The sequence below is a fragment of the Olea europaea genome, chromosome 20 (genome assembly GCF_002742605.1).
Source record: "Olea europaea var. sylvestris chromosome 20, O_europaea_v1, whole genome shotgun sequence".
Taxonomy (NCBI): domain Eukaryota; kingdom Viridiplantae; phylum Streptophyta; class Magnoliopsida; order Lamiales; family Oleaceae; genus Olea; species Olea europaea.
The window spans coordinates 5,073,175-5,100,260 of record NC_036256.1 but is presented as its reverse complement, the minus strand read 5'-3'; the positions used below and the strand labels follow the sequence as shown (position 1 = coordinate 5,100,260).

General features: G+C 31.5%; 1 protein-coding gene across 1 annotated transcript; it reads right to left on the bottom strand.

Annotated features, from left to right (window-relative positions):
• Positions 1-20,772: 20,772 nt before the first annotated feature.
• LOC111369478 (xylulose kinase-like) lies at positions 20,773-26,195 on the bottom strand. The gene is made up of 11 exons (XM_022990996.1): positions 25,996-26,195; positions 25,136-25,790; positions 24,803-24,891; positions 24,363-24,427; positions 23,306-23,364; positions 22,433-22,553; positions 22,279-22,353; positions 22,131-22,184; positions 21,753-21,847; positions 21,488-21,662; positions 20,773-21,150 (listed from the first exon to the last, which is right to left on the bottom strand). The coding sequence occupies exons 1-11, from the start codon at positions 26,052-26,054 to the stop codon at positions 20,945-20,947; spliced, it is 1,653 nt and encodes a 550-aa protein (XP_022846764.1). The 5' UTR covers positions 26,055-26,195; the 3' UTR covers positions 20,773-20,944.
• Positions 26,196-27,086: the final 891 nt, after the last annotated feature.

Genomic DNA, 27,086 nt, shown 5'->3' with positions numbered 1-27,086 from the left:
CCAATCTCTGGATGCAAACCTAGTTTGAACATCCTAGCCTTCTTTAGCTCGATGTCCACAAAGTTTGTAGCATACCTAGAAAGTTCAAACTTTCTTTTATATTTATCAAGCAATATATTTCCTTGTCTCAACTATAGGAACTCTACCTCTCCCCGATCCCTTAGTGATTGGGGAAATTATTTTGTCATTACTTCTTCTTTGAACTATGCCCAATTCATAAAACGTTGTTGCGTTTCCATTTCGGTGCGTGAAGCAGACTCCCACCAGTGACCTACTGCTTCAACCAGCATAAATTCGGTACATGATACCTTCTATGTGTCAGTGCATGCCATGTGTTTATTGTCCACCGTTTTTACAAATTTTCTTTTGCTAGAGGACAAGCAAACATCCAAGTTTTGGGATATTTGATATAGGAATTAATTTTACACATCTTCTTAGTCCAAATTGTTTAAATCCGATTGTTTTATATATTTTTAGCTCACTTGTTCTAGATTTTTAGGTGTCTTTTATATTTATTTAATACTTGTATTTTTGCAAGTGTTTAATTATTGAATTAGGTCGAAATTGGGCTGATGTGAAGAAGCAGGATTTAGGCTAGGCCTAAAAGCAATTTTAATTAGGTTGCCAAGTCAAAACAAGAACACAATTTGGTATTTGAGTTCTAATTGGAGCTACATACCTCCATTTTAGGTATTGTTCAGCTTGTTGGAAAGATAAGGCCCAAGCCTAAAACTTTTATGAAGAGTCTAGAACCTAGTTCTTTCATTAAAAAGTTCAAATCCTATCAAAAGCAGAGAAACTCCAAATTTGTCCAGAGTTTACTATAGCCTACCTAGGTTCAGTTTTTAGCCTGTATCTGGAGTTCTAAGGTCAAAATAATGTAAGCCCAGGTGTTGTAAGGCTAAGGAAGAGATCTAAAACTTTTACAGGCCGCGTTATCAAAATCTAGTTGGAAGCAAAATAATAAAGTCCTCCTAGAATCCTGTATTTCAATAGCAAAAAGGGGTATCTTGCAATGTGTTAAGATAATCTATGTGATGAAAAATATCACGTGGTAAAACAATATCAAACATGTTCGTTTATCATGAAATTATAATCCCTTTGATTTGATTAATCACATGATATGAAATTGCATCGATTTTGATATCGATCATTATCTTTCATCCCACTCTTAAGTCAACATAATTCGACTTATGAGCACACTGTGGCCAAGAATTTTCATTAAAACTTAATTGAATTAAATGTGGAAAATAAGCTCTTACTATCCAAGAGTAATGTATACTCAAATTATCATTCACGACCTTCATATGATTCTTGACACACTTAAAACGATATCTTATTAAAGATTCTTGACAAAACAATATTCAATATCACCAAAGTATGACTGTTCTCATATGAGCTACTATGATGACATCAAATTGAAGTACCAATTTCACTACTGAACATTAGAGATTAACTACCAACATAGGTAGTTATCCATGTGAAACTCTTTGATGAGTTTATAATGTTTTATTCTCATAATAAAACGTTCGCATATCTATTTAAATGTCACTACATTTTAGCTTGTGAGATAGCTACTTAATTCACAGGTGAGAAATACTCCACGTGATCTTCTATGCGTAATAATAATATCCGTATCTCGTCATTACTTACAATTACGAAAAGTTTAAAATTCAGTCATATGTAATTTGTTTCTCATTATCACAACTCCTTGTGATTATCAAATTAATAAGACTGAATTCTACGGACTTTATTTAGGGTCTATTTGGTAGTGATTATGAAAATTGATTTTTTGACCATTGAAAGAAAAGTATGTCCCACATGTGAGTGAAGAAGTCAAAAATGATGGCTGGAATAATGAAATTATAGTTAAAAATTAATTCTTTGGAGTGAAAAATTGCTATCAAATGGGTACTTAGTATAATTTACTAAAATAGTAATTCAAATAAATAATAGATCTTACAATAAATAAAATGTATTAATTATATTAATGTATTTACTATCTAAATTGATTAGCATTAGGACATAACACTTACGAATTAGTTCATGTGATTGGTGTGGGTTTCTGTCAAATTAATGATTAATTTGGGACATTTGTAATTGCTTTTAGATTTATTTGTCAACATCAACCGTTTGTCATTGTTCTTCAAAACATATATTAACGCTCTTTACATTATGGAAACATTACGTCCACTGTGAGCTTCACACTTTATTCCCTTTTTTCTTGATTGGGGAAGAATCCTAAAAAAAAGCTTAAGTACATCAACTGGAGCAATAAGAAAACTTGCCTACTACTCAAACAAACCAGCATGAAAATTTGACTTCGTGATTTTGAGACTAAATCCAAATTACTTCAAAACTACCTTAATAAGCAAAACCCCTTTCTCTCATTAATTTTAGAAAATCCTCAATAAAGTTCTTACGCACAATTGTTAAAAAATGAAAGCCAAAAAATGGTTGTTCTTGTTATGAAAAGAGAAGAAAATAGAGAAAAGTCAATTGATTTATGTGTGTTTTATTAAGAACCAAAATCCTATATTTAGAGGGCAGAATCGGAGATATAACAATACTAATTTTTGGGGCAATAGTGGTACAATTTTCATTCACATGTAAATCCTCATAAACTTACATTTTACAACACTCTCCCTTGAATGACACATTATAAATTATTTGTCTCGTTAAAACCTTGTTTGATAAAAATTCAATGGGACAAAAAAATCAAAAGAAGAAAAAGAGTACAGTTGTTTTGGAGTATTAAAAATAAATGTTACTTTATTAAAATCCTGCTAGGAAAACCCAATAGGAAAAAATCTATGCGAAAGAAAAAGAGTACTGTTACTCCCCCTAATATTGATCACTGAAAATATTTGAGTAAACGCATTCCAATCTCATAAACTAATTTCTTGAATGTAAATGTTGACAGTACTTTTGTGAATAAATTGGCTACATTGTCATTTGAGCGAATTTGCTGGATATCGATGTCCCTATTCTTTTGAAGCTCATGTGTATGAAAGAATTTAGGAGAAATATGCTTCGTTCTATCACCTTTGATATAGCCTCCTCTGAGTTGTGCAATACAAGCAGCATTGTTTTCATACAAAGTTATTGGACTATCTTTTGTTGAAATTAACCCACATGATACTTGGATATGATGGGTCGTATTTCTTAACCATATACATTCTCGGCCTGTTTCATGGATTTCAATAATTTCAGAATGTTTTGAGAACATAGCTAGCAGGGTTTGCTGAAGATCTCTATGACATTGATGTTCCTCTACGTGTAAACACGTATCCTATTTGTAATTTAGATTTATACAAGTCAAATAGATAACTTACATCTGTATATCCACTAAAGCACATCCCAACTTTTGAGAAATCAGTAGTGCCCTTTAGGTAACAAAAAATATGTTTAACACCATTCCAATATTTTTGAGTTGGTATAGAGCTATATCTTGCAATTAGATTTACAGAAAAAACTATGTCGGGTCGAGTACAGTTTACAAGATAAGTCAATGCTCCAATTGCACTAAGATACGGTACTTTAGGACAAAGAATATTTTCTCCATTTTCAAGTGGACGAAATGGATTATTTTTCACATCAATGATCAAACAAATATAGGTGATGATAGTGGAAGTACATTATCCATTAATAAGCGTTTTAATTTATTATTATTTTTTTGTATATGTAGATTGATGAACAAATAATCCATTTACGAAATGTTCAATTTGCAATCCGAGAGAAAATTTGATTCTTTCTAGATCCTTCATTTCAAATTCATTTTTCAAATAATCTGCAGTTTTGTTGAGCTCTTCAGAAATTTCAATTAAATTTAAATCATCAATATAAACTGTAAAATTAAAAATCCAATAATTGTTTTCATTATGAAAACACATAGACAGATATCATCATTTCTATAGTACTTCTTCAACAAATATTTGCTAAGATGATTATACCACATATGTTCGGATTGTTTCAATTCATATAATGATCTTTGCAACTTAATTGAGAACATGGTTCTCGAGTATGTATCATCTGAGTTATGCTTCACGCATATTAAATCTTTCAGAGATAACATTAATAGTCATTCCAAATGAGTTGACCATCACGTATTTCAAATTTCATGTATCATCAAGATAATATGATATAGACTCCGAATTTCATCCACGACAATATTTGTGAAATTCACTATGTTGACGCAGTATATCATGTGTACAAATATTGTCGACAACTTTTTCCTTTCTTGTTCAATTCTATTTTTTTCCCATAATGATATAACTTATTTAGATATTTCAATTTTTAAAATATCAGGTACCTGAACCTCTTATGGGGATTTACAATTTGTTTTGTCTAAATACTCATCAAGAGTATATACTTCCTTAATGAGACCATCTTTACTAATTGCTCCATTTTGTTTGAAGATTTTGTATTAGAATCGAACACCGTCACATTTCAGGCATGTCATAGATATATTAAATATATTGCTATCAAATTGTCCTCTTAGGACATCAATTTTTCTTGGAGCATTTAAAGTTGGTGTATGAGGTATTGTTGATCTCTTTGATTAGTAAATGCATTCAAATATATTATTTTTCAAACTTCTGATTCGAATTATGTTCTATAAATATTTAAACAATAATGCATTTGTTCATTATTTCCAGCTAATTAATTCTTCCACCTAATACTGAGAGAATTGTCCAATCAGAATTGACAATCATTTTTCAGTGTTAAAAAATATTACTCATTTGAAATAATTGTTCAAAAGATGCACTTATTCTCAACATTCTTTATTTTTCATCTTAGTGTATTGTGGTGTTCAATTTGTAAATATACTGCACTATCAAAATAATTAGATGAAAAAAATAATATTTGACCATAAGCTATTATAATAGGGAGAAATGTGATTTTGGCATGATGCGTAATAGAATTCTTTAAATATAAATGGGAAATAGTATGTTTTCAATTAAATTAATTGGAGACGTTTAACAAACAATAGTGTTAAACCACTTATCGATATCCCAATTAATACTTATTAAAATGTTGAGATTTATGCCAACTACCAATATCAAGATACAATCTTGATATGATCTAAAAATTATGCTCATAATTTAAAATTCGAACAACAATTTCGCAAACTTTAGGTTGCGAACACCATGTAATTATCTAGTATATATGTCAAATTTATTAGATATAAAATAATCTTTAGCTGATCAATGTGGTGGGTGACGGGGCCCGATAATCGCCTTAATTAATTTTCAGAAATATAAGGAATTTAATCCCTATTTTAGTTAGTGATCTTTAATAATCAGTTGTCGATAAAGATAACATATAGAGAAATTCACTCAATTGAAAAATCTTCTAGTTTTTCATTGAATATCCATTAAAAAATTTTAATTTCACATCATTATTGATCTAGTGATGGTTCAACTAGTCATGTTAAATAATAAAATCAAATTGAATTTTCAGTTCAATATAAGATATAATTCAATTATTTAATTTTGAAGAATATGATAAAAAATTATATAATCATATATTATTCAAGTATTCAAACTAATCAATGTTCTCATGACATTAATTATATGTTTTCCTTCAAGAATAAAAATAAATTCAAATGATACATTTTTCGAAATATGTGCTACTTAAAAAACACGTTATATTTTACTATTGCTCATTCAAAAACAATATGTCAATATTCTTCTGAAATATTGAAAATTATAATTCAAACTCTTCAGGAACAATCAAATATTATTATAATAAATTATACAATAATTTATGTTAGATTTTATATAATTATACTTTTTGAGAGCAAGAAAAATTTAACAAGAATATTAATGAAAATTATAATGTGCTATTTCGAGATCACATTACATTTTACTACTAATTCTTCAAGAACAATAAATCTATATTCTTCTGAAATGTAGAAAATTTTAATGTCATGCTCTTTAGGAGTAATAACATATTATTGTTTACAATTATAATTATGTAAGGATTTACTCGTCAGTAGTAAAAATGTAATTTTATATTAGATCTTATATCATTATGCTTTTTCAAGAGCAATAAAATCTAACCAGAACATAAATATCTAACTAGCAGAAGAATGGACACATAAATAAATCGAGTAATTTAATTCATGATTTTACATAGAATCGATCAATATTCTTCGAAAATATTGAAATTATAATATCATATTTTTTTTGGAGCAAAAAATATTTTTTTTAAATATTAATAACACTGTGTTTTTCAGAAACACCAACACAATTTTTTTTCTAATATTAAGTTGTGCTGTCTTCTGGAATACAAGGAGACATATAATTTTCAAGAGTATAAATACAATATTTTTCTTGAATATTGACATTAACGATTCGTTCTACCTTTCGAGCTTAATAATGAAATTTGTGCCCTACATGAGTAATAATAAAATATTCTTCTGGAATATTTATATAATGTGTGTTGTGTTTTTTTTTAGAACATCAACACCATATTTGTTAAAAATAAATATAATTTAAATTATGCTTCTTCAGAAACATTGAGTCAGTTTTCTTCTAGAATATGGAAATTGTAATATCATGCTTTTCATAAACAAGTAACACTCTACTAGAATATTAATAAAGTTGTGTTACTTCAAGAGCAACAATGCACTATTTATAATAGATAGATATATAATTAATATTCATCTGAAATATTGATTATAACGTTGTGTTACTTTTGGAACATTAACATGATAAATTATTAATTTAAAGTTTATAGAATAATATCTAAAAATATTTAATTATCATAGAGATATGATATGAATTTATATAGAAAAATTAATTAACAAACATGCATTACGAAAAAGAATCTCGATACATTTCTAAGTTAACAAAATTGACTAAATCTTTTTCAACATGCAAAAAATATCAAACATGCATATGAATTCCAGATATACAAGAATCAAATGTAAAAAAATATATGACAGATTCAAAATATAGAATTAATACGTGAAAGATATGTGACAAGATTAATTGTGTATGAATCAAAAGACATGAATTAATATATGTATAAATTATACATACAAACGTGAATTAAAATTAATATGCATACCAACGAAAAGTAGAAGAGAATAAACAACCTATTATGATGTATATGTACATCGAAAGAATTCACATGTCACTAAATTAATTTTAGTACATGTGATAAATATTTATACTAATAAAAAAATTACTATCTTTACTAAGTTTTAAAAAATTAAGTTATCGTGCTGATAACGTGCTATGAAAAGAGAGAAAATAGAAGAAAATAGAGAGAAGTTAATAGATTTGTATGTGTTTTATTAAGAACTAAAGTCATGTATTTATAGAATAAAATCAAGGATATAACAGTAATAATTTCTAGAGTTACAAGAGTACAATTGTCATTCACATATAAACCTTAATAAACTTACATTTTACGTCAGTTCTTAATTATTTACTTTTGTTTAAACAAGAAGATAATGCATGGACAAACTCGCATGATTAAAGGCGGAATATTTGTGAATGGAACGGATTGGTCAAATTACCCCCAGCTTAGGAACTTGTCTTTGACCTTTAGATAAGAAAAAACCAAACGACACTTAACCATGAATCTGCTCCTGCTACCACATTTTCTGTCTGTCGTGCTATGATTCCCTTTTTATTATTTTATTCACGAATACTAATAACTTAATTTATCGAAGAAAAAACCTAACAAATTTAAAGTTAATCAAATTCATACATGTTTGTTTCTTAATGGAGGATGTGGGCTACTCTTAGAAAAAGTTAAACTTACTTTTATTTATTTATTTATTTATTTTTACGTTCAATCTTATTTAAAAAATATTAAAGAGATTTATTTTAACAATAAATAGAAATTAATAATTTACTTATTGGAAAATGTCATTTGTACACTAAATGCTTGACATTGTCTTCGTTTTTAAAAAAATTGTTGGTGGGGTATTTTTTATTTTTTTAATAGAATGGTAAACGACAGCTTGTCGTGTGACATGCCGTCAAATTTGGTGTAAAGAAAGCATAATTGTTACTTATTATATTGGGTCAAAATTACAATACGTAGACCTAAAAGGCCCAAATTTGACTAGGCCAACCCACCAATATAGACCATCACAAAGCCACTTTCTGCGTAAATCCAATGCATCGACCCAGAGTTGTCAAGATGTAATCGAATATGATTCTAAATTTCTAATCACGTCCAAGATAAAGATTGCCTAATTGATTCAACAAATCTTCATCTCATCTTGAACAACCGTAACAGATAAGAGACTTGTAACTCTTATCTCCAATGACCTAATAATCTTGGGATTCAACGCTAACAATTTGGAGCATGGGCAGACATGCACAAAACTGGATTATGGTTTTGATAAAGGGCTGGAGACAACATGGTGAGTAATCACCAGGAAAAGAAACAAAGGGAAAGTTGAACAGTTTTGTTATAGTTACATCAAGTTTTACAATATTGTGAGGCGATAACCTTTTATATATTAATTTTAACAATATTTTAAACAATCAATGACACAAATTTTGACATAGCTTGAAATATCAAACTTAGACCTTGTTTGACTCTCAATTTTTTCCAAAATACAATGTTTTCTCTTTTCGTTTTAACCATACATTCTTTTATATAGTAATATTACACATAAATTTAAAACTTTTTCTTATTTTTACCGCACACTCTCCATCAATCTACTATTTTAAAATACAGTTTTAAATATAATTAGGGATGTCAATGAGGTGAGTTCAGACCAAGGTGGGGGTATTTGCCCCGTTTAAATACCTATTTAATTTTATTTTTTTAAGTTTTTTATAATTCATTTTATTGTTCCCATTCATTAGAGTAAAACAATAATATAGTTATTAAAATTTTATTTTATTTATTTGTTTTTAAAAGTTAAATTATTCGAGTATATTTTGTAAACTAAGGCCTTTATCGTTTATCATATTTTTTAAATAATCTTAGTTATCATATTCTATTAGAATTAATGAAATTTATTAAAAATTTTCATTTAAAGTATTAAATTTTTAAAACAAAATTAAACGGGACAGAATGTGGGGAGGAAGGGCCCTTGTTATTGGTAGTTGGTACCGCCCTGGTCACAGACCAAATAGCTGGTCACATATACCAAGCACTCCACTTCTGATCTCAATCCACCACCAATGCTTGGTCATAGAGCAACAAAATAATTGGTCTCACAATCACTATTACACCCCGTCCCAGCTACAACACTACCACAACCACTGCCAACAACAAAAATAACTACCAAAACACAACAATCGACTATACGACATCGTATCTAAAACGCACCACCACTGCTAGCAAACACCACAAATCGCAAAAACACCACCAAAACACCATAGACAATAGTAAAAAGACCACTAAAAGGGACTTGAAAACAACAAGTCATCAAGGTCACCAACACCACCCACACCGCCATCCTACCTAGATCCCCTGCACCACCGTCACCACCAAGGTCACCAACACCACCTACATCCACGTTGCATAAAGAAGTTATTGCATCGTCGCCACCACAACACCATCGTCGATCACTATCATCACCATCAACACCTCACCAGCACCTCCAACCAAACCGCTACCAAATCCCAATCTCCACTTGATCGAAAAACCCAAAACCCCGCCCCCAAAAAAAGTGTAAATCGGAACTGCAACTTCGCGAATGTCACCTCTCCCCATACCGGTATTGACGCATTTCCTTCGCAGTAATTTCAATGTCGAAGAGAGGGAATGTAGAGATGGGCACAGACCACTCCTGCAGATCGAAAAGGAGAAAGAGAACTGCAACATCACGACGCTGCGTTCATAGCAGCGTCGCCTCCCCATGCCAACACCGGCGCATCCCTTCGACGCTGTTGAAGTGTTTGAATAGGTCGGCGGCGTTGAAAAGAAAGAAGCCAGAGACAAGAAGAGAGAGGGAAGAGACGGGATTGTGAAATTTGAAAATGGGTAAAATGATTAGGGTTTTTAATTAAATTGAATGGATTAATTATATATAATACCTGATTTTCGCATAAATAAATTTCACCCTTAAATTTTGAATTTGAAAGTTTTAGTATCTGATTTTATGTAATTTTCTCAAAAATTTTTGTCATTTCTAAAATAATGCGGCTCAAATAAGTGCTTGATATATGGAGAGAGTGTAGTTTAGGCCCCGTTTGGTAGGGATTTTTTGCCCCAAAAAATTGATTTTTTGACCGTTATTTTACTATTCAAGCCGTAATTTTTGACTTCTTCTCTCACATGTGGACCCCACTTTTCTTCTAACGGTCAAAAAATCAATTCTCAAAATCCCTACCAAACGGGCCCTTAATTCAAGTTGGAAAAAGGCCTTTCACCGGCCAAGCACCCCCTCTCCCACCCAACCCCAACTTTCCAATCCCAAAAAAATGCAACCCACAAACCCCATGTTTACATACCCATGTCCTCTCGAAAATCGAAACCAATCAAAAATTTCCTCCAAATTCGTCAATCTTCTCTCTTTGCAATTCCCACAAAGGAAAAGGAAGACTCCAAGATTTTTATACCACAAGTAGCATTGATGAAAAAGATAAAAAGAAACTGAACACAGTCAGGGGGCAATGGCTGTTTCTGAGTCTAAAACCAACTTTAACAATGGTGGCATTAGGAGCAGGAGGGTTCTGTTGTTGAATGAAGAAGTTGCCCTTTTCAAGAAACCGGTAAATTCAAAGGCATTTTGGGATTGCACAATGTAGTAATGTCTACTTCTTGTAAAAGCCCCTTTTTCTTATTTTTTGCGTAATTGATGGCAAACAGGATGGAGCCAAGCATAATTTCCAATTTTTTCTACTGAATTTATTTTATATATTGTTCCTTTCTCTCCTTTTTCCTATACCACGAAATATTTTTGGATTTTTAACAATTTTAAATGGATTTTAGAGGAGGTGAAGAAGTAAATGACAGATTATTGATTCATGGCAATGCAGATTTGCAGATTGAAAATGAATTTTGAAAATGGGTGAAATAAATATAGGTTAGGTATGTAATTCAAGAAAAAGAAAGTTGTACGTTATGTTGACTATTCATGATTAAATGATGGTGATAATGTATGTCTTTTTTCCAATATCAAATATTATTATTTTTCAATCTGAATTTTGTTATAATGCCCAGAGATATATCTTGTTGTTATGCCAATTTCTTCTTCGTCCTTTTTTTTTAATTATTTTTTCTATATTTAGAACTGGTGCATTTTTCTTTATTGGTTATTATTGCAAAAACATTAGTACCCCTGATAAGACAGTGGTTGTGATACAGAGCCCGTACCTAACCTAACCCATACTGAACACTCACAACACTGGGTTGGGTGGATGGGGTTTTGTAATTTTTTTATACAAGTGGGTCCGAGTGTTACTGCATACCCAATCGGATGAGACAATGCATATCATATGGCTCTGCAGCATTCAGTTGTAGTTCAATGTAGACTTTATGCACATGCTTCTAAGTAAAACTGATTGTTCACCTTGTAAGAGGTAATGTATCTAGCTATGTGATATAGCGGAAATATTATAGGGAAGATGAACAATCACAAATTGATAAAATTCTCAAGGAATATTTTATTGAATTCAAGAACTGCTGCTTCTAAGGGTTTATAACTGATTAAATAGAAGAAAAACCTAGGAGAATCCGGAAAATAAAATAAAATAAAAAGATATTTTTTTCCAAAAATGAAAAATATGAGATAATTACTAAGATGGAAAATACTTATCTTCATGATCATCCCCCAACAAACGGAATCTAAATCCGAATTTCATAGAAAGAGATATTGCAAAAATGAAAATTACCATAAATAGAAAAACGATTAAACGAGGGCCTAAACGATGGATTTTGCCCGAAATTGGCCTTGCATCAGGGCTGAAGGCGCTGAGTTTTATTCCTTGGCTCAACTCCAATCAAATTAGACTAGCAATTTGCCAAAAACGAGCAAATCCAAAGTCATCATGAAATCATTTGCCCCTTTTTGCCAACTTTTGCCTTGTGATGGTCTCATTTTGCCATGAACTCTAATCCCTTATGCACTTCATCACTATGACACTCAAATATTTGATATTATGTTGGATTTATGACATTGCATAATAATTATTGAGCCAAGTTCTTCCTGATCTGGTTGTGATTATGATGTTCTGTTCCTGTCTTTACAATTCCAGCAGATAGGCTCACTTCTTGTCAAAACTCTCATGTTTCTTAACAGTATTCTGCCCAATCGTTTTATTTACACATTTGCATTGTTACAACTCCAGTCTAAGGGCATACTTCATGTCAAAAGTCCCGTGTTTTAGTGTATCTAAATCTTGATGCTTCTTGATTGTAGTCTGCCTGGTTTATTGATTTCCACTTTTGCATCTTTGCTTGTGTATATTAAAATACATTCAAGAAATTGCTGAATCGTAATGCAAGAAACCGCTTTAATGAATTTATATGTCAGGTAATGTAAAATTTGTAAAGTTAGGAAAATGCTGGATTCAGGTTGTAAGTCAAGTTGTATTTGTGTTCTTAATATAAGATACTGAAAATTGTTATCCCATTTCATGTAAACACAAGATTTGATTTCCACCTATTATTGTCTTATTAAAGGTGCTTCTGATGTTTACAGTTCGAAAGTAATTTCTTAGAATGCGTTGTGTTACACCTGTTTGGATCAAAAGTCGAGTATTGTTGCACACATCTTTGTTTATTGCTAGGATTCTTGATGACTCTAATTTGTCTTTCATGGTGTTCATGAATCGTTTTGCTAGATATATTCTTCTTCTTCTTTTTTTACATTTTTTTTCCCTTCATCTTACATAGTTTTGATTTTTCTGTATTGTTATCTTTCGGTTTAATTTGTAAGGTTTATGACATTCATCACACCTGCTATGTTTAAGAATTTGGCATATTTTTATGGAAGATTTGTTACTACTATTTGTTGAGTAGTTTTTAGTAATAATGCATGCCATCAATGTAGTTACTCGTACTCGTAAACTATTTATTTATATGGGAACCAATGTGTAGTGTTGGTTGTGTTAAAGAAGGATATTCAATGTTACTTAGGAGGAAAAGTCTATTTGCACATAGGAGTGTCTACATCCCTCACATGGCATGGGACCCAACTCGTGTGGGCCTTACCCTATGTGAGGGTGTGGACACCCCTATGTACAAAAATTATGTACATCTAACATGACTCTATTTAGTAACTTAGGATTTCTGTTTTCTACACAATTGATCCTTTTGGCTCATAAACTATGTTTAATATCGTATATGAATATGTTGGGCATTCTTATATGATCATTTGAACTATGGATGGACATGTGAAGGGCCTGTGACAAATTTAGCTGGAACTTTCAATTGACGATCGAGCAACATACTATTACAGAGATCAATATAATACAAGCACAACTGAGTCTATGATCCTCTATACTTCCAACTCAATCAGCATCAAAATAGGCTTGTACAATAATTTTCCACTCTTTTGCAAAGGAAAATATCAAGAAAAATAGTACCTTTAAGATAGCCCTATGGTGGTCGGCTGAGTAATAGGATTGTTATTTGCGTGTAGTCGATGTTGTCAATTGAATATACGGAGTTAGTGGCGGTAATTTTGACTGTTATTTTGATACTCTATCTTGAGCTCACCTTTGAAAAAATATGCTAATGTTGGCAAGCGTTTCTAAGTTAAAAATTATAATATCATGTACGAACTTAGGCCTTTTAACGAGTATTTCTTATACGAAATTATAAATTTGATCTTGAGTATTAACGATGAGTGCATGAGGCATGTGACTGCACTTCACTGAATAAGCAAAAATATTATCGGTTTCGACATACTATTTCACATTAAAATAAGAATGCTACACCTCTTTAAAGTGACATCACAACCATTGAGTAAAGAACACATGGTATGATATATAAAATGTGAAAAATTAATAGATTCATGTAGAAAGTCACTAATTGATGATTGTCACGTGTTGCTAAAGAGAAGATGACTAAATTAGCTCCTGTGTTTTATTAGATATCTTGGTGAGACTTTCAAGGTTAATGGTAGATATGGTGAATTTGGAGATAGATCTATGGAGGAGGAGAAGAAGAAAAGTGAGAGAAATGAGTGAAAATGAGGGTTTGAAGCTTTTAACAACAGAAAATTTTGACATACCAGTCGATCGTCTAAACCATCCGATCAACCGAACTCTTTTTTTCGTTTTCGTTTGATATCTTCTTGGTTTTTTAGTCGGACGGACGTTATTCGGATTTTTTAAAAACGCCATACTAAATGAAATATACAATAAATAGTGAACAATACTAAAAAAATCAAGTAAGAATACTTACTATGAATTTAATTTAGCCATGTATTTCGAACTCATCAATAATATCTAAACCTCTTCGAATATGCGAGAATTGATCGAGATCTAGAGGTTTAGTAAAAATGTCAGCCAATTGATTTTCCATATTTAGAAAGTCCAATACAATATCTCTTGTTGTGCATGATCTCTTAGAAAGTTATGTCTAATCTCAATACGCTTCGTTCGAGAGCACAAGATGTGATATGTTGATAAATTTAGGGCACTAGTATTATCACAAATGATAAGTGTATGATCAAATGATAAGTGATATTCAGTAAGAGTTTGTTTCATCCATAAGATTTGTGCACAACAACCAGCAGCTAATATATATTCGGCTTCGACTATAGACAATGTAATGGAATTTTTTCTTACTAGATCATAACACAAGTGCAAAGCTTGGAAATTGACATATTCTGCTAGTGCTCTTACGATCAATTGTGCAACTAGACTAATCGACATTCAAAAAGCTAAGTAAATCAGTATGAGCGCCCTTTGGACACCAAAGGTCTAATATTCTAGTGCTTAAAATATCTAAAAATTGTTTTTACAACACTAAGGTGTGATTCTTTAGGGTTAGATTGAAATCTAGCACATAAACATACATTAGACATGATATTCGGTCTACTTGCAGTTAAGTAAAGAAGGGATTTGATCATACCTCGATATTTAGTAATTTCAATGGAATTACCTTGATCATCTTTGTCCAATTTTATGGATGTGCTCATCGGAGTTTTCATTAGCTTCAAGTCTTGCATTTTAAACCTCTTGATCATGTCCAAAATATACTTATTTTGACTTATGAATATCCCATCAGTAGTTTGTCTAATTTGGAGTCCAAGAAAGAATTTTAGTTCTCTCATAATGCTCATTTTGAACTCTGTGCTCATATATTTGGAAGATTCTTCACAAAGAGAAATATTAGTTTCGCAAAAAATAATATCATCAACATAAATTTGAACGATAATCATATCATTCTTTTTAGTTTTAATAGAGAGGGTAATATCCGCTTTCCCTATTAAAAAAATCGTTTGAAAGTAGAAATTTGCTCAATCTTTAATACTAAGCTCCAGAAGCTTGCTTTAAATCATAAATAGCCTTTCTAAGTTTGAATATATATCTGGATAATTGTGTTCTTTAAAATCGAGGGTTTCTCTACAAAAACTTATTCTTGAATAAAGCCATTTAGAAATTCAATTTTACCATCAATTTGATAAAGAGCGAATCCTTTATGGCAAGCAAATACAAGAAGTATATGCGTAAATTTTAATCTAGTAACTGGTGCAAAAGTTTCCTTATACTGTAACCTTGGGCCACTAACCTAGCCTTTTTACATACAGTTATCCCATTTTCATCTCTTTTATTTCCAAAAATCCATTCTGCACCAATGACAGTTTGATCATTTGGTCTAGCGACTAAATACAAAACATGATTTCTTTAAAATTAATTTAATTCTTCTTGTATAGCCAATATCCAAAATTAACCAAACACATTTTCTTTAAAATTCTTTGTTTCAATTTGAGAAATAAATGCATAACTATTAAAATGATTTCTAGTAGAAGCTCTAGTAGTAATACCTTTGGACAGACCACTAATAATAAGCTCTTTGGGGGCGAGAAAACATACCCCCATTCCTTTGGTAAAGTTTGATAATTTTGTACTATGGGAAATTCTACTCAGCTTGTTGAATATTTGCTTCTTCCTCATGTTCATTTTTAGGGTTTTCTTTGTTTTGATCTTGGATGTTCATTTGCTCGAAAGAAATCTTCAAACCCACATTATTTACAATACCTTTCTCTTGATCAAGAGAGTTGGTTTCATCAAAAGTTATATGCATAGATGCTTCAACTATTAATGTTCTTTTGTTGAAAACTCTACAGACTTTGCTAGTAAATGAATATGTAAGGAAGATTTCAATATCGAATTTTGAAACAATTTTCCCAAATATTCATTTGTGATTAAAATGAAACACTTGGAACGGATAACTCTAAAATAACCGATATTGGGAACTCTATTTTTCAAAGCTCATAAGGAGTTTTTGTTTGCTTTCAACTAACTAAAACTCTATTAACAATATAGCAAGTAGTATTAATGGCTTTGGCCCAAAACTATTTTGGTAGACTATTTTCAATAAGCATGTTCCTAGTCATTTATTGCAATGTATGATTACATCTTTCTACTACAACATTACGTTGAGAAGTTCTAGGAGTCAAGAAATTATATTCATATACATTTTCATTACAAAAATTATCAAAAGCGATATTATCAAATTCTTCACCATGGTTATCTCTAATAAATGGAATAGTATATCCCTTTTCGCTTTGAACTCTTTTACCAAAGTGCTTAAAAGTATTTAAGGCTTCATCTTTTAGGTTCAAAACTCTGACCCCAAGTATATCTAGAATAGTCGTTGACAAATAAGTTTTTGAGATTTTTGCTTCAAGAAAGGTTTATATTCAATCCCCCTCACCAAAAACACATTTATGTTCACTAAGCTTAAATTAAAGTTTTTCTTACCTCAAGTGAACTTGTAAATAAATTTCTTTGATTAAGGAGTTGTAGTCAAATTTTTCTTTCTCAAGATCCTTCTGAGTTTCTAAAATTTTCTTTACTTCATTTTTCAATAAAGGGTGCTTCTTTTTGAGATTTGAGTTACTTAAGAAAGTTTTCAAATTCTTTAAGAATCTTATTATAAGAGGTAGATAAATTATCATATGAATATTTTTCAACAGAATTTACCTCATTGTCAATTTCCATGAAACATATGTTGGCAATTTCTTCTTGACTTTCATGTTCATCATGATCTTCGTCATCACTCTCTTCCCATGTCACTTCGAGTACTTTCTTTTGATAAATCTTTTCTTGTTTGAACACTTGGTTATCTTGTGACCGAGTGTGTCAAAACCATAATAAATAATCTTTTTGCTTTTCTTTTTGCCCTTTTCATCCTTCTTTTGAGATCGTCGATTCTTACGGAAATTTCTCCATTTCTTAACGAGAAAAACTCGATCATCAAGCTCTTCATCACTCATGTTTTCGCTTGTAGTGCCTTCATCAATTGTCGATTTTATGGCAATTTGGTGTTTAGGATGTTTCTTTGTTTCTTTATCACTTTTTCTTGTTTTCTCCTTTGTCACAATATTGTTGAGCTCATAAATCATCAAAGTTCCATTTAACTCTTCTAATGGATATGTGTTGACATCTTTGGTTTTTCTATCAACATCTTTAGTAAATTCCAATCCTCCTAGAGAGACTGAAGTATTTTACTCACAAGTTCACCATCAGTAATTTTTCAATCAAAACCTTTGATACCATTAGTAATATCGACGAAATGAGTAATCATATAAACAATAGATTCATTTTGTTTCATGAAGAAGTTTTCAAATTCTTTAACCAAAATATTGATTTTGGTTTCTTTTACTTTGTTAGGGCCCAAGTTACTTCTAAGGCATGCCGAATATAAAAAATGGAATCACGTGTTAATGCAATTAAATTCATTTTTATCTAAAGAACAATAAAGTATATTTTTGGCTCTAGCATTTAAAGATAAATTTCTTTTATCTTTTTCATCGTACTCCTCTCTAGATTTTGAAATGATTTGATTCGATTTTTCATCAACTTTAATAACTTTTGCAGGCACATAGGGACCAAATTCAATAACTTCCCAAAAATTATAATCTATTAATTGAACATAAATCATCATCCTTACTTTTCAAGAGTTATAATGTGTGCCATCAAAGATAGGAGGATGATTTGTAGAATGCCCCTCAAGATTTTGAAGACAGTGGCTTGAAATTACTTAAAATACTAAAATCTTTAATTTTAAAAATGAGCACCAAGCTTTGCTACCAATTGAAAGCCCAAGAATAACTAACTGGGAGACAGAAGGGGATGAATTGATTTTTAAAAACTTTGTCAAAAAATCAACGAAGTTAAGAACACGTTGACCAATTAATACTCGTAAGCAAAAAAGGCAAGTAGATCAATCAAATAATAAATATAAATGAAATAACGACGAGTTAAAGGATAGAGAGAATGCAAACGATATAATTGGAGAGGTTCCATCCAAAACAATTACTATATCCTCCGTGACCAAGCTCTTCGGCAAGAGCAAGGCCTTTTAACTATATTGATTTATTTATAGTGCAATCCAACTCTTTCGAAGACATAAAAACAAGGAGCATCGATTCTTATATACTATTGAGTTTTAGGGGGCCTCGATATGACCACACAAATTTAAAGATGAATGATTTTATAATTTGTAATTTCTCTCTTAATAAATGATATAAACAATTAAGTACAAAGAGACAAATATGTTAATACTTAAATAAATAGCAATGATTGAAGTTCAAGTGTTAGATGAGAAAACTTTGATGAAAAAGATGATTTTCAAATGTTGATTCAATCAATCAAAAATTTTCAAAGTAAATTTTCGAAAAATTAAATAAGATGTAAGAGCTTAAATATTTCTCACTTTAATGCTCTTGAAGAATATTGCAAGGAATGCAAGAAGTTGGAAAGTATTTTCAAGTAAAAATCGAAGGTTAAAATGGTCAAATTTTTTACCGTTGAAAACTTTCGGTCAATCACCACTTCCTGGCGGTCAATCGTCAGGTGATTTTGATCTTTTTATGTTTTAGTCCTGTTTGATCAAATTTGAAAGTTTTGAAAGGCATGGAGTTTTGGAAAGTATTTTTAACTAACTTTTCAAGATAAAAAATATTTTTCAAGTTCAAATATCATTTTAAATGTCATTTTTATATTTAATCAAACTATTACATTAAGTGACTTTTAATGCACAAAATTTATTTAGCATAGAAGGTTTTTAAGCTTAAGCATCATTGTTTAATATCAAAGTATTAGTATCTTTACACTTTATCTATGAAATCAAGTCTTTGATCTTGTTCCAAAGTTTGGCTCTTAAGTTCTTGAATGCGTGACTTTGACTTTCACTTTCTTCATGAGTTTGATTTGAGATGATAGCTTTTGATCATTTGACGACCATCCATTAATTTTTTGTCGTATGCTTTGAAAACTGTAATCTCTAGTTATAATCAAAACTTTAAGGTTATACATAGGCCAACAAGCAATCATAGAAGCAGATCCTTCACTTCGTCACACATCAATCACCATTAATGAATGGATTAACTTTGAAAATTGCAGGATTTAAATCCTTGGTTTACACACACCTTACAAGTTCACAAATTAAATAAATAGTTAAGCTCGAACTTTGGGGATTAGAGATTTTTGCTTGTATCACTAAAGAGAAATGAAAATATTCAACTTCATTTTCACTCAAAATCAATTAAGCTTCTTATTGATCTTATCTTTATAAGAAACCAATATAAGAGTTCGTTAATGATTGTTTTGGCTCGCGTATTGCAGCGAGTTATCAAGGTCTATAGTGTTAAAATAAATTCAAGCGAATTTAAATGTAAGTCCTAAACCTAACATAAATGATCAGACTCGAAATTTGGGAACTATTTCTTATCAATTAATTTTATAGAGTTAGTCATGGAAATTTTGGCCATTATTGTGGTACTCTCTATCCTGAGCTCGCCTGTGCAAACCTATTTCAATATTGGTGAACATTTATCAGATCATGTGCAAATCTAGGCCACTGACAGCAAGCATTTCTAATACGAAAACAATAAGTTTGATCTTGAGTATGAACGACGAGCGCACAATGCATGCAAGCACAAATTGATGAACAAACAAAAATACTATTACCCCATTTGGCCCCCATTCTTGACAAATTTTAATGGCTGGAATAAATTTTTTTGAAAAATGTGTGATTGAAAAAGAATGAAATTTTTTTGATTTGCGTATAATATTATTTTATGGAAAATTGTGTGATTGAAAATAAGAAAGAGAAAAATAATGAGAAGGAGAATGGGGGCCAAACGGGGCGTATATGTTTTTACAGGCAATCCACATTAACAAAACCGTCAGTGAAACACATGTGAACAAGATTATTAAACTTCTTTAAAGTGACCTCACACTCCAATGAGTAAAGAACATGTGACATGGAAAACAAAATATGGAAAAGTAATAGATCTGTTACAAACTCACTAGTTAATGACCACAAGTGTCACTAAAGAGAAAATGATTAAATTACCCTTACGCTTTACAAATATTTATAAATAGTCATGGATTCATAGTAAATAAGATATCGAAAAACTTGGATACACACTCCTTTAATAGCAATTCCCTCTCAAGTCTTGTTTCAATAGATTTCATCAAATTAGGGAGCAAAAATCACTAATAGGTGAAAGTAATTTGTTAATCTCGATTTTGAGGTCAACAATCAGTGAAAATTTATACAATCCTCCCTATAGACGAAAGTATTCATTTGCATCATACTATATATACTACGCCCTTCTCATTATTTAAATGGAAGTAGTAGTGCGAGTGAAGATTCTAATTGAAACAACGGTTATCTTGGCAATGATACCACGCCATTCTCATTATTTACAGCACATTATTCAGAAATGAAAGAGATATTTATCAAATTTCAAAGATATAAATACAAAATGGACAAAATCCTCATATAACTTAGTATATACTATCCATTAACCAAAATGCATTATAAGCAATTATTTATCCATTTGCTTGTGAACTTTTGCAACCCCTATCTCAATCTCACAACCGTTTTGGTCTCCAGCAGTTGCAGCAAGTTTGCAATTGAGAGATGTCTTTTCCAAATTGTCCACGTACATGCTCGATATCGGTACAAAATTGCCCTTCTTGTTGCACAACAAACTATGAGCTGCCCTTAGTGCAGCCCCCATTGAAGCCGAGTCTGTAAAAGCAAGAAGACGATTTGTTTTTTACAAAAAGTATAATCTTCGTGACAGAACTAGAGGGAAGAGTTAGTGTAAAAAGTATATAAGACATAAATTAAGTTCTTTAATATATAGTTTTTGATTGGTAATGTATCTTGACCAGCAAACTAAGAGTTACTTTTAAAGTAACTTTTGTAACTTAAAAGTAATAAAGTAAGTCAAAAATGTTTGAAGACAAAAAGTTAGTAACTTTTATTTCTTTTAAGCTCAGCCATACATGAAGAGAAGATGTCTTATGCAGATGACTAATTAAAATAGGCAAAATAAATAAATAAATAAATAAATATTACTTGCCTGGCCTTTGGACTGTATAAACATTGCACCCAAAAATTGAAGCTATAGAGCTCAGAATGTAGTTGTTTGCTGATGCTCCACCAGTAGCAATGATCCGCTTTGGAGGTGAAGGCATGCCAAATCTTTCAGCATGAGCTCGCATAGAAAGCAACTGGCCCTCAACTAATGCCCGAACCTACAACCAATTCGTTATGCACGTACATATATATAAGTATAGAATTTCTGTCAACTTCTTTTGACATCTCTAAATGATCTGTTAAGTTACCTCAGAAGGAGGGTCAAAATCCTGGACTTCACATTCACTTCCTCCATCTAAAGACTCTCCATTGAAATTCTTAAGAACATAACGATGGAACCCGACTGCAAGATTCACAAGTCAATCACTTGCAATTATTTATAATAACAGGAAAACTTTATTTTGTATATTTTCTATTCCCTCGATATACAACAACAATAATAGAGATATTAGTCAATTATTCGTTTTTCGCAAGTTTTATAACTAGGTAACGTATAAAACAGAAGAAAGCTTTGTATTCTTATGCAGAAAACTTGCAGCAAGTTATTAAACACGAGAAATTAGCATTCCTCATAGAGAGCATTATACTTGCTGATAATTTAGTAACATAATTGATAGAATGCTCACCTGGAAGAGGAGGAAGAATTTCATGGTCTTTGTAATAAAAGCCTAATTTTCCACCTGATAAATGAAAAAGCATTAAAGAGTAAAAACAATGAAGGGAACAATAAACTTAACCAATTCAGAAATAAATATGAAAAACTTCTGCACTAACCATTTAGAGGTCGGGTTTGCTGCAAAAATTTATTAAAAACCTCCCGAGATTTATCCGCACACTGGTTACGTATATCTATCAAGGTGTCACAGATTTAATAAAACGAATTTCAGATTGCTTTACACACAGTTATTCCTTGGATTTTCTGGAGTACCTTCACGGGCCAGAGACCCATTCTTATAGCACAGCATAACCATGTAGCTTTTTGGATCCACTGGATTAGGAAAGACATGCCCTTCTAAGGATGGTTTATGTTCAGTTGTGATTCCAAAAACCTAATAAAAAGTGTAAGGCACTTAATAGGTTCAACTGAAATATCTTACTAGAATTCAAGCAATTAGGTAAATGTAGAAACAGAAAGTTATCATTAGTAGTCAAACTTTGCCAATTTAATCAGTTCCTTTACCATCTCTCTCTGTGGCTCAGTACAACATTGTTATCTCTTCGTGATGCTTGGAGAAAATATATCATTTTCCAACCACAAAAGTCACCCAAATAATCACCATTTTAAGTTCCATTGTTCCAAGAAAGAGATTAAATGACTGCTGAAATAAAATTTGTAAATGGACCGTAATTACAGGAGGGAAGCAAATCAAAATGCCCCAAAGAAAAGCTAGTTGAGATTGGCATTTATTTCTCAACTTCATCAGTTTGGCTCTTGCCTGGAAGTCAATTGAGCTATCTACTATACTGGAACTTTGCTTGAGAAATTTTCTTAGGGGTTCTTTGGGGAAGAAAAGTTTAGCAGATTTTCGAAAAAGGTGATGAAATGTGTGATTAAAAAATTGATAAAAGTTGTGGGTCCCATTAAATGTGTAGTTAAAATCAATTGTTGACTTTGACTTCAACTTTTTTAGCAACTTTTAAAGCTATCTCAAACAAGCACCTAATGTTAAAACTTGAAAATGGTCAGAAGAAAATAAAAGTGGGGTTTGCATTAAAGTTGGATAAACACAAGTAATTAGTTTTCTAGTATTAAAATCGTAAACAAAGTCAGACAATCTTAAGGTGGACATAGAAAGCCAACGTACAGTGTCCTAGTACCAAGACTGATGGCTAGATCCCCAGGACTGTTGAGTGTTAACCCTGCATATAATAAATGCATCTCAGTCAGAACTCAATTAGGGAAGTGTTAGGGAGTGCAATCAATAGATTAATACAGTAAGCTGATGTTAGTATCATGATAAGGGGAGATAAATGAATATGTGGGCATTCGTGTTAAAATGTTAGCAGTGACATGATATTGGAACTACAGATTGTGACATGTGAGAACTCATTATCTTGAGCTAAAATGCAACTAAAGTACCAAATTAACTGCAACTTGCAAGCACAGGAATAAAAGAATTCATAAACAAGCGGATACAATACTAGACCATTTAAGTGCTTGTTTACGAAAAATTGAGATGTGATTATAACGAAGAGTAACAGGTCCCATGAAAAGCCTGGACAATAAGTAGGTAGTAGTTGTGAATATGTTGTTAAAATTAATGTTTGACTTTGACTTTAAAAGTATAAGGAGATTATATTGAACCCAAACAAGCACTACATTTATTATCAAGATAAAGACATGCTATATAACCTTTAACAAGTATTAAAAAATTCAAATCAGATATAAAGATAGCAAAATAATTGATACTTTGTTGCTCAGATTGAGATAGGATTAAGCAGAATGTGCTTGTCAAGGAGTCTTATGTAATAGACAAACTAAGGTCTGATATAAACATGGATTCCTGATTACTTAGCACTGAATCTAGTATTTTAACATTAAGCTCTGAGCCTTCATCAAATGGACACAAACGGAGATAGGGATGGTGAGAGAGAGAGAGTACATAACGTTCCATGTGATCTATAGAGCTGGTTTCTGAACTAGCAGAAAAATTCTGAAGATGAGTTCAATAATACAATACAATCAAGCGGCAATATATCATGCAGCCTTATTTGCAGTTAGTGCCCATAGATGAATCTAGAAAGAAGAAACAACAAAAAGTGGAGGCAAAAATGTAACAAAAAGATCATTAGATGAAGCATTTATGAGCAAAAATTACGATATGAGTAACACGAAAAACAACAAAAATAAAGATCACCTGCCACACTGTTAGGATTATTACCAGACCACTGAACGATCAAGCAGTTTTTGTTGAAGTCGTACCTGAAATTAGAACATGAAATGACTAATGAGAAATCCAAATCTCTGTGACACTTCAGGAGGGTGCCTCTTAACAGACTAATGAAGCATTGAGCCAAGAAAGAACCAAACAAGCCACCAGAAACATGAGAATTCTTTGAAATTAATGAAGTCTCAAGGTTTGACTGTTATCCTTCACTTCAGGGTCAATTCGTAGAGTTATATTATTGTAAGCAGAGTAGATATGTAAAATGCAACGTAACATCCCCTCATTCAGCCATAGTTTAATTCAATAGGCTGTTTAAATTAAGTTTTGGAAATTAATTTACGGCTTGACTGAAACAACATCTTAATTCAATACTATAGTTGATGCAAGATTATAAATAGTGTGCCACTGACCTCTCCACAAAATAGGGAGCTATTAAACCAGCTACAGCATGTGCAGGAGCTAATTTGCCAAGTTTTTCCTCCAAGCCTGGTGCAGTAGCCTAGAACAAACACAAAATATAACATCAATGTTTAAGGAGATCAACATTAATCAGTAACAACCCGATAAAAACTCAACTACAATGAGCAACAGCTAAAAAGAGACATTTGATTCGAGAAGCTGGTAAATATTAGCCATTAGTTTGATTATGAAAGTGTCAATTGTTGAATAAAAACAAATTCAAATCTATCAATTATATAAAGATTTATGCACACTATTAAAAATCAAGAAAGTGACATTGTAACCTCCAATATTATTTTGGACCATGATCTCTCTTTTATATCCATTAAATTCATCCCTGCACCATCAGTTTGATCTATACAAGCATAACTCGCTGTAAGAAGCGATGCCATGAAGGAGCTGACAAGAGAGATTCTTTCCGTGTTCTGATAAACTTCTGGTTGTGTCTCAGATATCCTCCGAATTTGTGGGCCAGTAAATCTCTCGTAAGCACGTGAACCAGTAAGCTCAGATAATTTCAATGCACCACCAACAGCTTTCTCAATTGCCTTGCATTGTTCCGTGGTGCTGCTGTCCATCCATATAGGAGACTCCTTGATGGAAAAGGCATCACGAAGTTGATCAATCAATAGTTTTTTCGGGTCAAATGATGACAGTATTTTGGAACTTCCATTCTTCCAATACACACTGCCATGTTGTTGTCCACTACCAGAAACAGCAGCAATCTTTCCAAAATCCAAATTTGATTTCTGAAGCCTCTGAAGTACGAGGTCGAGAGCTTCGACCCACATTATAGTGGGCGACACAATTCTCCCATTAACCAAAGGGTCCCGGTAAACACCATCTTTAGTCTTGTAATGTGACAACTCAGAATCAAAATTAACTATCTCTGCAGCAACAATGTTGAGGTTCGAATCCAATACAGTTGCCTTCAATGACCTAAAGAAGAAAGAATCATAATATTTCTTTTTTATTACAGATTCAATCTTAGTACTGAATTAACAATTTTAAAAAATTTAGGAACACTGAAATTAAGACAGCCCACAAATATGAACGACCCAAAAACACAAATTAAAACATGGCATCAGACAAAGTTTGCTTACTGCACACGAAAATAGGTATCAAATTAAAAGGAGAAACTTACTGAGTAGAGCTATCAAATCCAAGAAAGTAAGCATCCTTAGGTAGAGAACAATCCTCCATTAGAGCGAGAATTCAATTAATCAGAACCTGAAAGGCGAAAAGGAATAAAATTTGACTAATTCAGAACTAAATTTTAAAAAATATTGGAGATGTTTATAGAGGTATCTATTATATAGGACAATTAGATATGAACGAACACGTGTACTCTTCGTTTAATTAGTAGAATTCGAAATCTTTATGGTGGATTTGGCATGAATTGGATTAGATAAAGATTAGATTACTCTTAAATTAATTTAAATAGCTTATATTTTTAATTTAAAAATGGATTAAAACAAATAAGACATGAATTAAGTGGTGATTGGGACCTCATTCAACATAAGATCCTCTAACTTCCTTATCCCTATGCTAGTCATGTGGAGCAATGGAGGACATTTATATGGGGAACAAACTAACCTAGTTGTACAAATGATTTTGTACAAGTAGATTGACATATGCATGTCTCTTGATTTAAATTTAGAAATTTAAATTAAAAAATTTGTCAATTTATTTGTTGGAAGATTCTATACATGTAGCATAATTACTAAGAAAAATACTACATATACATCGAGCTTTTAAGATTCCCTTATCGATGATAACATGGTGAGATTTTGAAAATTGAATTACTCTTTCCTCCTGTTATATCTCTCTCTGCTTTCTTCTTTTATACGTCTTTTCCTTTTCGTCTTTTATTTATTTTTCATGTACCAATGTTTCTCTTTCTTTCTGCAAATCTCCCAAATTGCCCCAAATCATTCAACACGGATAATAAATTTATAATTTCAAACTCTCTTGTGTAATATGATTCAAATAGGTAATTTATTTCTAAGATAATTTTATGATATTTGTTTCTCAATTTCTCAGCTCATTAGAATATGGAAATGATACTTTTACAAGGATGGTGCACATGGGGGTTTTACCGGTGTTAAGATGGCAATATCTAATTGACTGCTTTAACAATATTTTTTTTGTCCAAAATCCAATGAAACGTTGACATGTAATATTATGTAAAACTTCCTCCTTTTTTTTTTTTTTTTTTTTTTGGGGGGGGGGGGG

Coding starts and splice junctions, on each gene's coding strand:
- LOC111369478 (XM_022990996.1), bottom strand. CDS start 26,054: ATGGAGGATTGTTCTCTACCTAAGGATGCTTACTTTCTTGGATTTGAT. Junction 24,892..25,135: donor GGTCCAAAATAATATTGGAG/GTTACAATGTCA, acceptor TGTTTGTTCTAG/GCTACTGCACCAGGCTTGGA. Junction 21,151..21,487: donor TTATACAGTCCAAAGGCCAG/GCAAGTAATATT, acceptor TTGCTTTTACAG/ACTCGGCTTCAATGGGGGCT.